The sequence below is a fragment of the Anolis carolinensis genome, chromosome 1 (assembly GCF_035594765.1).
Source record: "Anolis carolinensis isolate JA03-04 chromosome 1, rAnoCar3.1.pri, whole genome shotgun sequence".
Taxonomy (NCBI): domain Eukaryota; kingdom Metazoa; phylum Chordata; class Lepidosauria; order Squamata; family Dactyloidae; genus Anolis; species Anolis carolinensis.
The window spans coordinates 327,521,885-327,540,031 of record NC_085841.1 but is presented as its reverse complement, the minus strand read 5'-3'; the positions used below and the strand labels follow the sequence as shown (position 1 = coordinate 327,540,031).

General features: G+C 38.7%; 1 protein-coding gene across 1 annotated transcript in view; it reads right to left on the bottom strand.

Annotated features, from left to right (window-relative positions):
• mipol1 (mirror-image polydactyly 1) overlaps positions 1-18,147 on the bottom strand; it is a 217,020-nt gene that overhangs the window by 152,303 nt on the left and 46,570 nt on the right. The window contains exons 2-4 of the mRNA XM_008102816.3: positions 4,535-4,773; positions 3,739-3,868; positions 1,438-1,543 (exon numbers count right to left, since the gene is read on the bottom strand). Coding sequence (XP_008101023.2) covers positions 1,438-1,543; positions 3,739-3,868; positions 4,535-4,758 — 460 coding nt within the window. The 5' untranslated portion in view covers positions 4,759-4,773. The remainder of the gene's footprint in view (positions 1-1,437; positions 1,544-3,738; positions 3,869-4,534; positions 4,774-18,147) is intronic.

Genomic DNA, 18,147 nt, shown 5'->3' with positions numbered 1-18,147 from the left:
TCACTCTTTACTTTTGCTTCTTGTCAGTTTTTAACTGTTTGAAGAGTTTCATCTGTCAACCAATGAATCTTTTCTTCCTTTTGGCTGCAGGTAGTGCCTTTCTGCATTCTTCCCTGACAATGTCCCTGGTTTTCGTCCAGAATTCTTCTGGCTCCCTTATTAATAGTGCAAATATAATTTTTCATGGTTAGGGCCACTGAAAAGAATTTCCGTTGTTAATTACAGGGTAACTAAGACTTAATAATATTGGTGGGGTGACTTTAAGAATGACCTATGTCAAATTTAGCAGAAGAGAGGGCATGCTGTGGCCTTCTAGGTTTTTCTGAACTGCAATTCCCAGCATTCTTCACCATTGGCTGTGTTGGCTAAGAATGTTGAGAATTGTGGTGCACTGCCATCTAAAAGTTTGCACAGTCCTCTTCCTTGATTTCAATCTGTTTCACAATTGAAGAATCTATTCTATTATCCCCACCCACCTACTTCCACTAACTTTGCCAAGGAAATGTGGACAGGATATTTTTAAATCACCAAGATACTTTGAATAGTTCAAACACGGTTGATGTTTTCAGTTATGCCAGTTGCCAATTATTAATCACAGTAATATCACTGAGAATTATCTGAATAGCATGACTTTCTTCCTTGTCATCATGAGTAAAATATCTATTGTACCTCTTGTTCAAACCTCCTTGCTAGCAGTATCACAGCTGTGCAAGATCTTGAGCTATATAGTTTCCATTAGCATACTAACCTTTAAAATGAAATGATAATTTTAAAACAGAATGTAACTGATATTATGAAAAAAAACCTCTAAACAATATGCAAATTATTAGTTTCCCTGTAATCTGATACCAGTTAACAGTTTGTCACCATGAGGAACGCATAATAAAGCTTTGTGGCTCAAGAGTCATCATAATCAAACAGCATCTCTTTTATTAGACAAAACTATTTTTTCCATCCACCGAACTGTGCTTCCCTCAACCCAGGTTCTGATTTGTGGGGGGCACAGGCATATCCCCATATGAAGGTGTGTGGAGGGACCAGTTGTAGTACCACGCTGGGCTGGGGGAGAGAAACGCTAAAACAATAAATGGATATTTGGACTGCTGGTTGAAAGGTAGAGGCTGTGGTAATCATTTTCCCCTTGTTTGTTCAGGACCTTCCAACAAAACAAACACCCTTTTTGTGATTGGATTGACATGGTGTTAACAATGCATTTAATGCCCAAATCAGTATGAATACAGGTAAAGCTCATACTAATACCGGTACCAGGATGTTAAAGCCACCTATTTTCCAAGCAACTTTAAACAGCCTCACATAAAGAAGTCAAACCACCCCTCCTTTAGCAAATATACCTAATGTTCATGAGGCCACGCCATACAGCAGCCAGGCGGATTGTCTGAGCCATATGGACATCTGTTGAGCGTTCATCTACCGTACCTGCAGCCTTTTCTGCAATCTTCGCTTCTGTCACTCTCTCATGCAGTTCTAAGTCCAACTTTATTGTCTTCAGCTCCTTGTCCTTTTCAGACAGCTTATCCTGAAGCTGAATTGAACAAATAGACTGTAAGGCCATTGGCTATTTCTAAAAGTATGTAGGCAGCCTATTAACCCACAACAAAACATATATTTACTTCATCACTGAACAATTTTTATAATAGTTTAAAATTTCATTTCTCTAAATACTTTAAAAAATAATTAAGTCCTTAACCATTTTCAGTCAATGTGCTTTAATTTGCTCAAAATACCTCTGCATTCCAGTTTAATTTTCTGGGTTGAAAGAAGTTAGAGGACAATGTTGAGTACAGTAGCTTCCCCAAATGTGGTGTCCCCCAGTTATGTTGGCTTAAAACCCATCATCTCCAGCTATTGGCCAACCTAACTGGAAATAGTATAGGTTGTACCTCAACAGATCTAAGGGGAGGTGCCATAGGGACAGGGCATGCATAGCAAAACCCAAATGTATTTACTTAGCACCTCAGTAATTCAGTGGGACACTGAACAGGATCACAGCCTCAAGCAAACAAACACACACACAGAGTAGGTGCTTGAGGCTGTGATCCTGTTCAGTGTCCCAGTGAATTATATATATCTAGACATTAGGTCAATATGAGTACTGTACCTAAATTCTTAGCAAAGAATGAGCCATACTTTTCTTTAAGTAGGCAGGCAAAAGGCAAGAGCTTCTTAGTTCATCCTGGGAGACCCTTTAAAAAAGCACCAACCCACTCTATTCACTGCTGTGACTCCGCTTCTGGCAGTTTCAAATGCCTGGGTGGGATGAATGGTGGTGGTGGCCAAAAACAGTGGCAGCTGCCCTGTTGAGGCAGTATTGGTGCTTTCCCCTCTACACAGAATGACCTTTGACTTACCCACAAATCATACCAAAATATATATTTTGTTCCCAAAACCTGGCTTCGACTTATACACAAGGTTAACTTATACACGGTACCGTACCTTAACACTTGTTTAAAAGGAACCATCTTTTTTAGTAGAGTGGGGGGAAATGAGAACCTAAAAGGAACACTGTCCCCCTTTACTCCCTCCATCTTGCCACCACTTTGGGACTTTTCTGAGACCTAGACTGGAATTGGTGCTTTCTCTTCTCAGCAGAATGACCCTCAACTTATTCATGGGCCTTATAAAAATCCATCATTTTGACTCCAAAACATGTCCTCAATTTATAGATGAGGTCAACTTCTATATGAGTATATACAGTAGTTAGAATCCAACACTAAGTTCAGGCCTTTTCCCCAGTTTGAATGCCACCAGATGCCTATGAAATTCAAAAAAGATATAGAGGTAAATGGCTACTGTTTTCTACAATAAGAGAAAAACAAATGAAAAGCACACTGGGCCACATGTCCAATTCCTTGTATTGCAGGATCACAGTTGTAAAAGTTAAATATTAACTAATAATGTCAATTCTGTATGTATTTCAACTACTCTATAAAATAAGAACCTGCAGAGAAACAAAACTTGTATAAAGCCTTTTGTAATGAACAGATGTTGCATTTGAATATAAGTACAATATGGGCATACTATTGAGTACTAAGTGCTACAGATGTAATTTTTAATTTATTTCTTCATGATCTATATTTGAATATCCAAAGATGTTATGGGCTTTCCTCACTTGAGGATGATTCAACAGTTGCTCTATAGTGAGAATTAAGCAATACTACTACTACTACTACTACTACTACTACTACTACTACTACCACCAGTATCTTTAGAAGAATTAACTTCAAATATAACACTCAATGTTTGATTAAATAGTGAAGCACATCTCCAGGATGCTTTAGCTGATCCATTTATTCTAAAGGTTTTGTAGAAACTGATTGTGTTGAGAAGTGGATCTAATAGTTCTAGTATGTAAGTGCAATGATCTAGAATTGATCTTTTAATCATCACTACAAATTATGATCTTTCTATTGTTTCATGGAAATATGATTAATTTTGATCCACAGTTTAGTAGGGATGATTCAGTGTTCAATGAAACTATACCAGTTTCTGAACAAGTTGCACTGTTCCAAATTTACAAGTATCCTAATCTGGAAAAGAACTGCATGGTCGTTAAAGTATCTGTGATGCCGTTGATTAAAAAAGCCTCAACGGCAGACAAGAAAGCTATTCCAAGATAAATAAATCATGAAACAAATGCGGTATCTTGTCAATCAAAACAAACAATAAAGGTAAAATTAGAGTAGGTTAATAGGCTGTGCTGGAATATTTTCACTGTACCTTTTTATTGTTTGCCCTTAGAACATCCAATTCCTTTAAGAGGAATGCAATATCCTTTTCTTTATGAGCAGTGGCATGAAAAGGATCCTCATGGTCGGGCATTGTTTTTCCTCCCTGGTTTTCAGCAGAACTAGAATAAAATGAAAAGTGAAAACAATTACTGGATCACTTCAACAAAGGCTCCTTCTCTTTAGGTGCAGATAGGGAAGGGGCTATTGCTGAGTGGCAGATCACACACTTCTGTTTAGAAGATCCCAGGTTAATTCATTGGCCTTTTCAGTCAAAAGAAAAAAAATCTCATTGATATCTCCAATAGAGGCTGAACTAAGTAGGAGTCTTGGTGGTCCAATTCTGCCAGACCGTTTTGGGGCTATGTGTAGAGCAGTGTTTCTTAATCTGGGGTGCGAGGGGGTGTCAGAGGGGTCACCAGTATTCAAATTTGGGTGTACCGGGTATTTGTGCCAAGTTTGGTCCAGTGAATAAAAATACATCCTGCATATCAAATCTTTACATGATGATTTGTAACAGTAGCAAAATTACAGTTATGAAGTAGCAACAAAAATAATTTTATGGTTGGGGGCCACCACAACATGAGGAACTGTATTAAGGGGTCTCAGCATTAGGAAGGTTGAGAACCACTGGTGTAGAGGCTTCCCCTAATCTTGCCCCCACTCTTCAGAGGTCCATACATTAATCCCCAACACTGATCACTGGCTTCTTAGTGGTTTGTTTTGACATTTTTTTTTAAAATATAGCAAACTGTATTTTTAAATTCTAAAATTAACAGCTTGCTTACCTGAACCTTTCATCTGTGCAAGAGACAGTAGGCTTATTCTGGTGTAAAGACTGGTCAGAAGCCATCTGTACAACCGTTAAACTTGCTGTTGGTTGATCGGGGGGATTGATGTGTTCATTGTTTGCCGGGGTGGCTTGCACTCTTCTTGTCTGTGAACTTACTGAAGAATTTTGAAGACTCAAGGAACCAGAGGGAACTCTTCTTTGCTCAGAATTTTGCTCCATGTTAGAAAATGCAGTCTGGAAAATAGAAATGTTTTACCGGTCACTAAAAACAATAATGAAACACACACTAATATTGACACTTCTGTCTTATAAAAAAAATTATGAACATAAATCCTGTGGGATTATAGTTCCACATGTCCTATCTTAAAGGAGGGCAACGTATCTATGATGTAACTTGTATCATAGATAACCAGCATAGTGGGGGCTAATGGGAATTGTAGCCCTGCAATGTCTCAAGAACTACACATCTTCCCTGGTTTATGGAGTTCTGTTTTTTATTCCTGAAATGTTTATCATATGCGCCAATGGGAAGCTCACCCACAACAGAGTTCTCCAGTAATATTTATTGATAGTAGAATATGGAACATGATGTTCAAAAGGAGTTCGGTTTTGGTGACAGTTTATTTTTCCGTGTCAGGAGCGACTTGAGAAACAGATGGGAAGAGGGAAATTCATTGATTCTGATCCTTGGAAAGAGAAATGTGATTTCTTGTACTAATAATTAATTAATCAACATATTAATTTTTAAAGAAACTACAGAATTTACAAAGAGCAATGTGTTTAGTTTTCACCATTGCCCCCATCCTATCATCAGTGCCATCAAAGGCTTTTCAATTGTTTTAAGTTACTTTCAACAATATGGAAGGAATTGTAAATAGTGGGGATTGCAGGTTACTTGGCTATATTTAACTTCAAATATGAAGAGAGGTTGGGACAATGTGTGTATACTGTAGTCATTTCAGGAAGAGAGATGGGCAGGCAAATCTAATTCATCTATTTTCTTCAGTCTCCCAGACATTTCAATTCACTCCTCTAGATTCTGTCTCCAGCGTTTCATACTTGCCCTCAGATAAGACAAGTAAACAGAGCTTCCTTTCTTCCTACAGAAGGAGCCATCACTGAGTCATTTTACCCTCCTCCTCTGCAGAACAGCCCCTCCCCTCATTCCTTGCACGAGATGTGAGTGTGGTCCATGGTCTTCATTTGCAGATTTGACTTTTGTAGATTTGATAATTCATGTATTTATTTAAAATGCTCTCTCTAGCAATATCTAGGAGCTCCAGTGTGACTCTATGGTTAAATTCTTCCAAAGGTGAAGGCAGAGTCATGTTGGAGGACCTAGAGATTTCTTGAAAGAAACCTCTATAGGAATCTGTAGGTCTTCCAGTGCAATCCAGCTGAGTTTGATCATGAAGTCATGCTGGAAAAACCAGTTATTGCTGGAGAGGTGTTTTCTCAGGGGAAAAAATTAGCATTTTTTGTTTGCAGTTTTTCACTTTCACGGGAGTTCTGTGCTCCAAAACTCAGCAAATGTAGAGGACTAACTGTAGTGGTTTTCAAGCCCTGGTTGATAAACATGCTATGTTAATACAGGAGGATATAGAACAATACATTCAATCCACACTAAAAGAGATTTCACTAAGCATTGGGAAGGAGTTCTTGATGGTAAGAGCTGTTTGGCAGTGGATTATATGGCCTCCTCTGAGTGTGGTTGAATCTCCTTCTCTGGTGGTTATTACGCTGAAGCTTGGTTGGCTATCTGTTGGGAGTGCTTTCACTGTGTGCTCCTGTATGGCAGGGGGTTGGACTAGATGGCCCTTGTGGTGCCTTCTGACTCTTTGACTCTATGTGAGAGATGACAAAGAATTAATTGGGATTGTCTTTGCCAAATGAGGACAGTTTGGGGTATATGCTGTTTGACTGCCCATCCAGATTTGTGCATTCTCTTTCTTGCTTGCATTAAATGATCGGCACTGAATCTAGTCATTCCATGCACACTTTCTCTCTCTCAAGAATAGTATTTACCCTGGAGTCTCTACCTATTATGCAGTACAGTGATTAATATACCTATAGAAACCTGAAAGGAAGATTTGAGACTCTTGCAGTCAAGCCTTAAGCGTTATACTCACCTATGCGAGTTTTCTAGGTTTCTAACTGCTTTTGACTACAATTCTCACAATATATTACTGTCTGTGCTAATGGGAGTTATAAGTCAAACATCTGGAATGCAAAGGTCCCTTTGTAGTTAGGTTCCTTTAGAAATATGCCATAGTGTAGTAGGCTTCATGCAAAGAAACAGCTTGGGAAATCTCTTTTTGAAATCCCCAGGAAGTTGGTATCTAGTCAAGGTGACCAATATTGCATGATAAAGGCCAAAGGTCTGATTAATGAAATCAAAAACTCATAGAATTGGGAGGTACCTCAAGGGCTATCTAGTCTAATTCCTTGTCATGCATAAATAGACTAAAGCAGCAGTCACAAGAAGAACACCCAACCTTTGATTAAAGGTCTCCAAAGCAGGAGAGCTTGTCACCTTCTGAGAGTCTATCACATTGCAGCTGTTACTGCCAGGAAGTTCTTCTAGAAATGATCCCCATCCTTGTCATTTGAATCCATTGACTGAATTGTCTTCTAGTCTCTGAAGCATTACAAAACAAGCTGGCTCCATTCCCTTGTGGCATCTTTGAAGGCACTACCGTGTTTCCCCGAAAATAAGACAGTGTCTTATATTAATTTTTGCTCCCAAAGATGCACTAGGTCTTATTTTCAGGGGATGTCTTAGTTTTCCATGAAGAAGAATTCACATTTATTGTTGAACAAAAAAATGAACATTTATTATATACGGTACCGTAGTTGTCATCACAAGCCAGCATAACCAGACAAACTGTGTGTCCTATCAAGAATTTCTTGTTACTACCATTATTTCCATGTACAACACTCTATGGTACGTACATTTACTGATCCTGCATGCTCTGGTGTTCTGTTCGTTGGGTATGCTTCCAAACAAAAACTTTGCTAGGTCTTACTTTCAGGGGAGGCCTTATATTTAGCAATTCAGCAAAACCTCTACTAGGTCTTATTTTCTGGGGATGTCTTATTTTAGGGGAAACAGGGTATATCCTGACTGATCTTGGAAGCTGTGAAAGATCAGGCCTAGAAAATACTTGGATGGGGGGGAGGGCAACGGCAAACAGTCTCCAAGTACTCCTTGCCTAGGAAAACGCAATGGAAGCTACAAAGGGGACAAGTGATTTGACAATAGTGCACATATTAATGTGCACCCCCACACATGCACTCACACAACATGTCACATCTCAGTCTTCACCAAGCTAAACATACCTAGCTTCCTAAGCTGTTCCTCACAGGATTGGGTTTCAGAATAAGACCACTTAACCAGCTTTATTTAGTTTTGATCTTTCACATGTTGTAACTTTAAACGTCACCTATCAATGACCCAGAGAACTGCATCAATAAGCAGCATTTCCAAAACTTTGGTCTTCCAGATCTTTGAGATTTCACCTTTCAGAATTCCTGATTCCTGGCCAACTGGTTGGGACTTCTGGGAGTGGAAGTCCAAAACAACTGAAAGGTGAACATTTGAGAACCATTGAGTCATTGGGTGACATATAAATATAAATACATAAATGTGTATTAGTTTGGAATACTTCATTGAATTGTGAGTATTCAAGTTCTATATCATTCATCTGTTTAAATTGAGTGCGAGGTAGGGAAAACTGCAACCAACAAGTTAGATGAAGTAGCCCAGGCCTTCAGCATTGCCCTACAAATTCCCCTCTCCAGAAACAGTGATTTCCATTTTACAAAGGCCTTTCTTTTGGTATGCCTACACTTGGGAGAGAGGTGATTTTTGTATTTTGTTTTCAAAACTGGGGCCCCTTCCACACAGCTGTATAAAATCCCACATTATCTGCTTTGAACTGGGTTATATAGCAGTGTGGACTCTGATAACCCAGTTCAAAGCAGATATTTTGGATTATCAGACTTGATATTCTGGGTTATATGGCTGTGTGGAAGGACCCTGGAAGTGAACTTCCAGTCATTTCTAGTTTTGGGGAAGAGGAAATGCAAAAAGTTAGCTTTTTTGGTATGTCCTTGGATAAAAAAAACTCATCAGATATATGAAAGTTGACCTAAAGCTCTTTTTTTTTTTTTACAATCCACCATAAATAAACTTGACTCTTATAAAACCATGCAAAAGGTGATACCACATCCCTTGATCCTCTGCTAGTAATCTGAAAATACATACAGGGCATATTTTTTGTCATGGCTTGTCACAATTAGTTTGTGATTCAAATAAAGGACACCAATGCTTTTTAAAGACAATATAGTGAATGCTTATTAACAATTTCATCCTTATACCACTATAATCAATGCTTAACAAGATTTCTTGGTAAGAAAATAATTTGGTATACCATGCTTCTCTTTCACTCTCTACTCAACATTCTTTATCCCATTGTGTTATAGCCTAAGCCCTGGGTTTAGATAAGCAATAAAATACAATGATCTGTAGAAAGGGAATGATCGATACATATATATTATGCCAGCTACCAAAGAAATACAAAATGTACGAAGAAACTGCCAAAAAGATAAGATTTTAGGAGATACTCTGGATTATTAAAAAACAAACATTGAAACTAGCCATTTAAGGAAACTCAGCAAAGGCTACGTTTTCACCACCATTCACTTGCAGGGGGAAATGAAAGTCAAGATGCATATAACCACAATTGAACAGAATTTGGAAGTCACATGCTACAAAGAACAAGATGCTTATAATTCTTTTTGGAAACAACTAAAGCATAACTAAATTATATTAGAATTGTGGTGCAATCAAGATAACTTTGCGCTGTCGAAGGCTTTCATGGCCAGGATCGCAGGGTTGTTGTATGTTTTCCGGGCTATATGGCCATGTTCCAGAAGTATTTTCTCCTGATGTTGTTGCTTTTCTGAAGTTGCAGGAAGTCTGTGTTATTTTGCTATTTTGTGTCGTAGGTAATGGCTCATACAATTCCAAGTTTTGTTTTAATGATGTAACTAAAATAGAAACATTTTAGTTCATTTTGAATAATGAGAAACCTACAAAATGCAACCAACAAAAGCAATTGGAAAATACTGGAGGCCATGCAATATTGACTTTTAAGACCACAGGAGCATAATAATATAGGAATGGGCATTCTTGGTGGCAGCTCCCAGGTTTTGGAACTCCCTTTATGAAGTGGCTACTACAGCCTAAACTCTTGAAAGTCCAGTGGGTAACACAGCTATTAACATAGTAGACGTGCTTCTTATCATTGCATCTTTAATAGAAACTTTGGTACCAGATGCAGAAATAACTTGGAAAGAATAGGAATAGACCCCTAAACCACACACAAAAAGCAATTCAATATACTTCAGCAGACTTTTGATTCAAAATTATTCATAGGCATGCCTGAAATAAAACCAGGTTAGGTTTTAGCATAAGTAAAGAAAAGCATTTTGAACTTTCTAGATGCCATTTTAAAACTTTTTTGAAAATTCATCCAGGGATGATATTTTTATTTCATCAACCATTATTATTCTTATGATTTCTATTTTGGTGGCCTAACATAATCTAATCTGCCTTCTATTTTTATATTTGTTTTGCTATCTATACATGCTTAGTATAAGATTTTGGAGATGACTGTTGTTCACCTTGACTCTTGTATGCAGGCACATACAGCTAGAGTAAAATCACATTATTTTCCAGCACAAGGTCTATCACAACCAAACACATACAAAAACAGATTTTCCAGCTCTTTTTTCCAGGTTGGATCTACACTGTCATATAATCCAGTTCAAGGCAGATATGAATTTTATATGGCAGTACAGACTGATGGGGCCACAATCTTTCCAACGCCCACAAACAGGAGTTAAAAGACTTTGAAAAAAGGAATTTCTTTGTCAGATGATTTGCTAGTTGAGGTATGCCTGTATCGTCCTACTATCTTGCTTTCTTTCCACCCCAGCTTTTGCTGCCTTCCCATTTCACTGATTTTAGTCAACTGTAAACTCCTTTGGGGGAGGAATCTTTGTTCTCTGTTTTCTCTACAAAGCTTTATGTACATGAATGGCAATATACCAACAAGAATAATGGTAGATTCATTAGAGAGCAAAAATGAAGAAAGTTTGATTTGGCAACCAGTGACTTTAATTTCATAGGATATTAGGTAATTTAAAAACTCTATTTTCCCTGATTTAGATATATTAGTGAATTTATTCCACACTTACCCTAAAGGAAGTCTTATTGTAACCATCAGAACATACTTTGAAGTAAAAATGCACAGAATTGTAACCTGCTCCCTCCCCTCCCTGCCATTTGGTTAATAAAGCATTGTGCAACCTCTTCTCAAAACTAGTTAATCACAATTTTAGTACTCAGTGTCAACTGTGATCATTAAGCACTTACTGTGTAAATATCACCAGCTTCTTTAGGTATTTGCTTAAATTTCTGCAATTCATTAACATGATATTATTTTCTGGCATTAGATATTGGGAAGAATCCGGGCCCTCCCTTACAGATCTCCTTGCCTGTGCTTTAAAGGCATTTTTGAGATTTCACACACATACAATCAAAAGAGCAGTATTGCTAGACAGATAGCAAAGCGGGGTGGCAGGGGGAGAGGACACATTCAGTGAAACACAATGTTAGTTCTAATGGATGGATGATTGTGTTTGGTCTTTTGAAACTTTGAAGTATAGGTAAGTCTTGATCACACAAATTAATAAATCCTAAAGCTGGAGTTAACAATAACCATTACACCCAAATTCTGCAGCTTAGCCCAGGCAATTTTTCAAAAGGTCAGGTTGTGAACCGGAGAAGAGCAGGGAGGTCCACAGCATAGCTTTGTTGCCAGGCATCTCCCGTCTGGATTGTTGCAGGCGTTTATTAGCATTCGTCAGCAGACTCAACAAAGCAAACAAGAAATTCAAGCACGAATAATAAAATGAAAATGCGGCTATATAACCCTTTGTCATTCAGCAAATATGGGACTTTTTAGCTACATTGTTCCTAAACCTGGGTTACTACTTTAATTTTTCTCCACAGTGCTGACGGGTGGGAGTCTGCATGTGTGTTAAATGCACAGCTCCCTTAACAACTGCAGGGCTGCCATTTAATCTGTTGGTAGATGGACCATTTCCTGTGGGAACCCTAGCTATGACTTCCAGATCCAAATAAATCTCAGATTAAGAATCCAAATGAAATCTGCCTTTGGAAGATAAAAAAAGGTCAAGATGGATATAAACAGTAAAATTATAAATCATCTAGGTGTTGCATGACAACTTGGATGCACAGGGGTTTCTTTGTGCATTGTTTACCTTTTTCAGCAGTATCGCAACGACACAAGGTATCTGTCAAATGTCACTCTTTCATCATATTGGAGGCATCATTAAAACTGTTTGGCTAAGGACCTTGAAGTGTTTAAGCAGTAGCTCAAAAGTATATTTGTGCAAAGTAGAAGAATAAATTTACATATCAGCAGCAGCTCATAAGGGATGAGTAAATATTCTGTTTATCTCTCAGTGTAATTCAGGTTAGTTTAAATACAAAGGTTCAGGATATCATTACAATCTATATGGATTTATTACATAATATCCAAACACGGTGGTTGGGGCAATTTGAATCAGACAAGTTAAGTTGTCTAAACCAGTTTATTTTTTTAAAAAAAACTGTGTGTGTGCCAGTTTATATAAATATAATATTTTGTTACTGTGAACACAGCAGATCTCATAACACTGGCTCTCATCCAAATCTTAATTATCTAAATTTCCTATTTATCTGGAGCAAGGTCATATCTGCGTATACCCTTTAATTAAACAGAAATCCTCCCTGTCACCTAAATTTATTCATGTATTAATACTGTTATGTTAAATTTAGAATTAGACAAGTGCGTAAGTGTGCGTGCCCACAAAAACCACACCTTCCTTGTGTAATACTATACATTTGAAAACATTTGTTTTCCTTTTTTAAAGGCATGCATCTCAATAAAGTTAAGTCCACTTTAGGTAATAATGAAGTAATACATCATTCCCAATCAAATTATTCTATTAAATATGCAGGCAAAATCTTTGATCTTCACCTCATCTCTGGTGCACCTCCTCTGGGGGACATGAACTGTTGTTTTTTTTTTAATGACAATGTTGTTATGTCTTTGCTTATCTTACTTGCAGTTATGCTGGAATGAGTTAAATGTAAACCATACACTTCTTGACAATGTTTTAACACCAGTGAAGGTTTATAAGCAAAGCAACCACCAGATGTTTGCATTGCGAGTGATAATTTTCTTAAGTTTGATTTGGAAGCACACAGAAAACACAGCAATTCCAAAAATGTTTGACACTGGCAGTGAGAAGACCAATGCATTTTGTCTGGACTTAGCCATGGTCATATCAGATACATTGAAATCAATGGAAATTCAGCTGATTGTGATTAATTTGCCATAGTGACTTCAGTGGGTCTACTGCAAGCACTACCAAATGTGCATCCAATTGATTCAGAAGATAGATTACATTCCCAAATTCTATTTAAGGTAAATATTGTAACTTGGAAAATGGTAATTGGCCTTTAAGAATAAAATGTAGTATTTTAGCAATCTCTTTCTTTGCCCCTTTAATTTTCTGAAAGGGGAATGATTGATATGTAGAGAAATAGACTAAAATCGTTGCTCATGTAGGACATGTCACAGTAGATCTTAAAAGGGAAGACGAAAGAGAAGAGAACATGGGAATATATCTGCACTTCTATGTTTTATTATCAATGTATATTAATGAAACACTGAGCTCTTTCTTTTCAGTATGTGTGAAAGGATTTCAACACATCAAAACTTTTAAAAAATCAGGCATTGCACTGTTTCCTGAAAGAACTTATGAGATGGATGCTAAAAGGGGTCTTACACTTCACAATACAGTTTATATCACAGAATTCATCTTGAGTGCAGGCAATAAATGAAAAAAGGAGGATGCAACTCTGGAAGGATGATACTGAACACATGCAAAGAGAAAATTCGAAGTAAACAATAATGACTGTTGTTTGTTTTTTTAAAAGTACTGTGACACCTTACAGTTAATTGTGGCATATTTTCATGGATGGGATAACACCTGAAACAGGGCGCTCTGCTTTATTATGTCACAATAGTGAAATTCTAATTATTGCAGTGAGCACTGCCATTAGAAAGAGAAAAGTGTTTCTCATGAAGCAGATCTGATGTCATGAAAATGCAGTTGTCTGTTGGATAGTCCATCTCATGCACCTGATGTGGAGTTATGCCTGAGATGGAATTATAAACATACCCAGAAGAGACCAATATGGCTGTTGGGTTCCTAATTTTATGCAGCTCTATGAGACTTGAACTGTATAGATGAGAAAACCCAAGATTACGACAAAAGGGAAATGACACTTAGTAGGCAGACTATGGCTTGCTTTGTCAACTTGGGTAAACTAATCCCACTCCTATCAACTCAAGCCAGAATGGCCAGTGAACAAGAAATCTAGAGGAAGGCTATAACCATATTATCACTTGTTTATACAAGGTGTCCAAAATTTCCCTGCCAGGGATGGATATCCGTTGATTATTATAGGGCTGCCTGACAAGGCCTTGTTGTTGTCAGCTTGCAGAATTCTCTTCCATGAGCAGCCAGATTGGCCCTCTTTCTGTTCTCCTCCCACTATTAGTTGAATATCTTACACAAGGCTCTTTTAATGGAGGGGGGAGTGTATAATATTTTAAATTAGTGATGTTTTAAGAGACGAGTTTCTTTGATTTTTTTAAAGCTTGAAAAAATCAACACTTATTGTGTGGTTGTGGCTTCCTTAATTGAGTCTATATACCTCTACCCTGTTTCCCCTAAAATAAGACATCCCCAGAAAATAAGACCTAGTAGAGGTTTTGCTGAATTGCTAAATATAAGGCCTCCCCCGAAAGTAAGACCTAGCAAAGTTTTTGTTTGGAAGCATGCCCAACGAACAGAACACCAGAGAATGCAGGATCGGTCAATGTACGTACCATAGAGTGTTGTGCATGGAAATAGTGGTAGTAACAAGAAATTCTTGACAGGATTCACAGTTTGTCTGGTTATGCTGGTTTATGATGGCAACTACTGTACAGTATATAAAATTGTTCATTTTTTTGTTCAACAATAAATGTGAATTCTTCTTCATGGAAAAATAAGACATCCCCTGAAAATAAGACCTAGAACATCTTTGGAAGCAAAAATTAATATAAGACACTGTCTTATTTTCGGGGAAACACGGTACAATGTGCTGTTCTTTTCCTATTGCCTTTTACCTTACCAATATTATTGTCTTTTCTAGTGAGTCATGACTTTCCATGCTGTGTCCAAAACACAACTGTGCCTGGTGGCACAGCGAATTAAACTGCTGAGCTGCTGAACTTGCTGACTGAAAGGTCAGCAGTTTGAATCCGGGGAGTGGGATGAGCTCCCGCTGTTAGCCCCAGCTTCTGTCAACCTAGCAGTTCAAACACATACAAATGTGAGTAGATCAATAGGTACCACCTTCCCGTCTTGGTGGGAAGGTAACAGCGCTGGCACTCCATGCAGTCATGCCGGCCATGTGATCTTGGAGGCGTTTACAGACAACGCTGGCTCTTTGGTTTAGAAATTGAAATGAGCACCACCCCCCAGAGTCGGACAGGTCTAGACTTAATGTCAAAGGGAAATCTTTACCTTACCAAAGCACAAGAGTCTCAGTTTAGTCATTTTGGCTTCTAGGAAGAGTTCAGGCTTGATCTGCTTGCTCTAGGGCCCATTTATTTATTTTTCTGGCTGTCCATGATGGCCACAGAACTCTCCTCCAGAACCACATTTCAACTCAGTTGATTCTCTTCTTATCAGCTTTCCTCACTGTCCAGCTGCCTATCAAACAACAGCAGCAACTAAATATCACTTTCTCTTTGTGCCTCCATTCAGTCTTATATGGTTAACATGAACAGGGGTAAATAGGAATAAATGTTTTGTGTTCACTATGAGCTGTTTGTTCTTCTAGTACTCAAATTCTGAGAATGAGAATTCTTTAATTCTAAGAATATGTCTCTTGTGCTATGTATTAGGAATCTGGGGTTCTAGCAGAAAAAAAGAAGTAAATCCCAGTCAGGTTTGCCCCTCTCTGCTTTAATGCAAATACACTAATGCTCAACTAGCCAAAACGGATGAAAACATTTGCAAAGTCAATTACTGTTTAGAATTTAAAAGGGCATTATATCACATTATGCCTGTTGCTGACATACTGTCATCAACAGAAATTCAATGCACAGAAAAAATACCTTCAACTGCTCCTCAAAATTGTAGGAGGAAACGTGAAAATTCTCATTGGTTTGCAGACTATACACATAGAAGGAGAACCAGGAAAAATGAAAAGATTGTCTTCCAATTAATTTCATAGTCACACAGGTCTTGGCATTGGCCTCTTTCAAAAAATTAACCTTTTGAACTCTTTCTTAGGGTATAGTGACCCCTAAAGGTGCTGACATTGAACTGGTTGTAGGGGATCTCAAAAGATCAATATTTGAAGTTTATGAGGAGAAAAGAGTGAAGAAGGGAGTGAAAGGCACCTTTGGATCAGAATTCCATACTTCTTTGAAATATACCTTGATATCTAATGGGGGTTTATTTATAACAAACTTTAGCCATCCTTTTAGGCAAAGTTTTTCTGTTACTCAGCGTCTGAAATACTTCTCCATAACTTCCCCAACCCTATTTAACTGAACATGTGAGAGATTGGTTTTACTGGCAGTCCATTCACACAAAATAATTATAGTGCCAATTTTGGGCCTGGCAGTTGAGGGAAAGGCTTTTAAATCCTTTGTCAGAGAACTGTAATGCTTCATGAAACTACAAAGCCCAGAGTTCCACAGTTTGGAACCAATGCAGCAAAAATGGAATAATACCACTACATTTCTATAGTGCTGATGGGCCATGTGTCTTCAATAACCCAGAACATGCTTGTGCTTGCATTGGATGAACCTGAAAGGAATATCTCTGAAGAACTCCCTGCTCTATGCAGAAAGGTGGGTACTGAGCCAATGGGGACATAGGGATAAAGCCAGCATGAACCACTGTGTCCCTCTGCAACAGGGAAGAGCAATGTGTAAATCTATAGTTGTTCTGGAACGATTCCATCAGCGTTGCCCCTGAAAAATCCTGCAAATTTCTTGGGAAGACAGGTGGACAAATGTCAGCTTGCTGGAAGAAGCAAAGATCACCAGCACTGAAGCGATGATCTTTTGCCATCAACTTTGCTGGACTGGCCACATTGTCCAAATTTCTGATCACCATCTCCCAAAGCAGTTACAATACTCCCAAGTCAAGAATTGAAAACAGAATCTTGGTGGAGAGGAAAAGAGATTCAAAGAAGAGCTTGAAGACAACCTTAAAAACTGTAACATAGGTACCACGATAACTAGGAAATTCTGGCCTTTGAGTTAACTGGAAGCCAGCTGTGACCAACAGTGCTGTGGAATTCAAAGAGGCACGAATGGAAGGTGCCATTACTTCCATCTGGAAATGGATGTCCTCACTGCAGGTCAAGAATAGGTCTCTAAAGTCACCTACGGACCACGGCCAAGACCCTACACTTGGAAGACAAGCATACTTGGACACGAGTGATCACCGATGATGATGGGCTACAGTTCCCATCAGCCCTCATGGATAACTATGCTTGCTGCAGGGGATGGGATTTGAACCTCACTTGGAGGGTCACAAATTGCTCAACCCTATTTTACAAATACTAGTGCTCTAATTTATTCAGACAAATTACCCAACAGGGACTCCGCATCCTCCTTCACATACTTCATGGCATTAAATATGAAAGGGAATATAGCTTGTGACCCAAGTCCATGTGCTACTGTATTTAAGACAAAGTCGGGAAAACTGCCAATCCTTAGATTCTATAGGTGCCATGGCAATGAAAATGGAATTATATTGATATAACTATGTAGTACCTTTGGATGTAGTACCTTTGTGCCCTGTTTGGCACAAGTCTGCCCATGCAAAGCAGGTGGACATAGCACTGAATGAAACATGCAGAATCATCACGGGATGCCTTAAACCTACACCTGTTGATAAACTCTACAAGTTAGCTGGCATTGCCCCTCCTCACGTGCGACGGGAAGTTGCTGCTAACTGTGAGAGAAAAAAGGTTGAACACTGTGAAAACCACCCACTGCATGACTATCACCCTCCTCCCACCAGACTCAAATCAAGGAAGGGCTTCATGAGAACCACCGCTCCTCTTGATGTTCCTCCAGCAACAGCAAGGGTGTCCCTCTGGGCAGCTAAACCTGGCAATTCTAACTGGATGGCCCCCCAAGAGGGTCTTCCTCCAGGGGCAAACCAAGAATGGGCAACTTGGAAGTCCCTGAACAGACTCAGAAGTGGAGTGGGCAGATCAAAAGACAACTTGGCAAGGTGGCACTACCTGGAGGAATCCTCCACCTTGTGTGACTGTGGAGCTGAACAAACAACTCCGCATATGTATGCTTGCCCACAATGCCCTGCCTCATGTACGGAGGAGGAGTTGTTTAAAGCTACAGACAATGTGGTTGCTGTTGCCCGCTT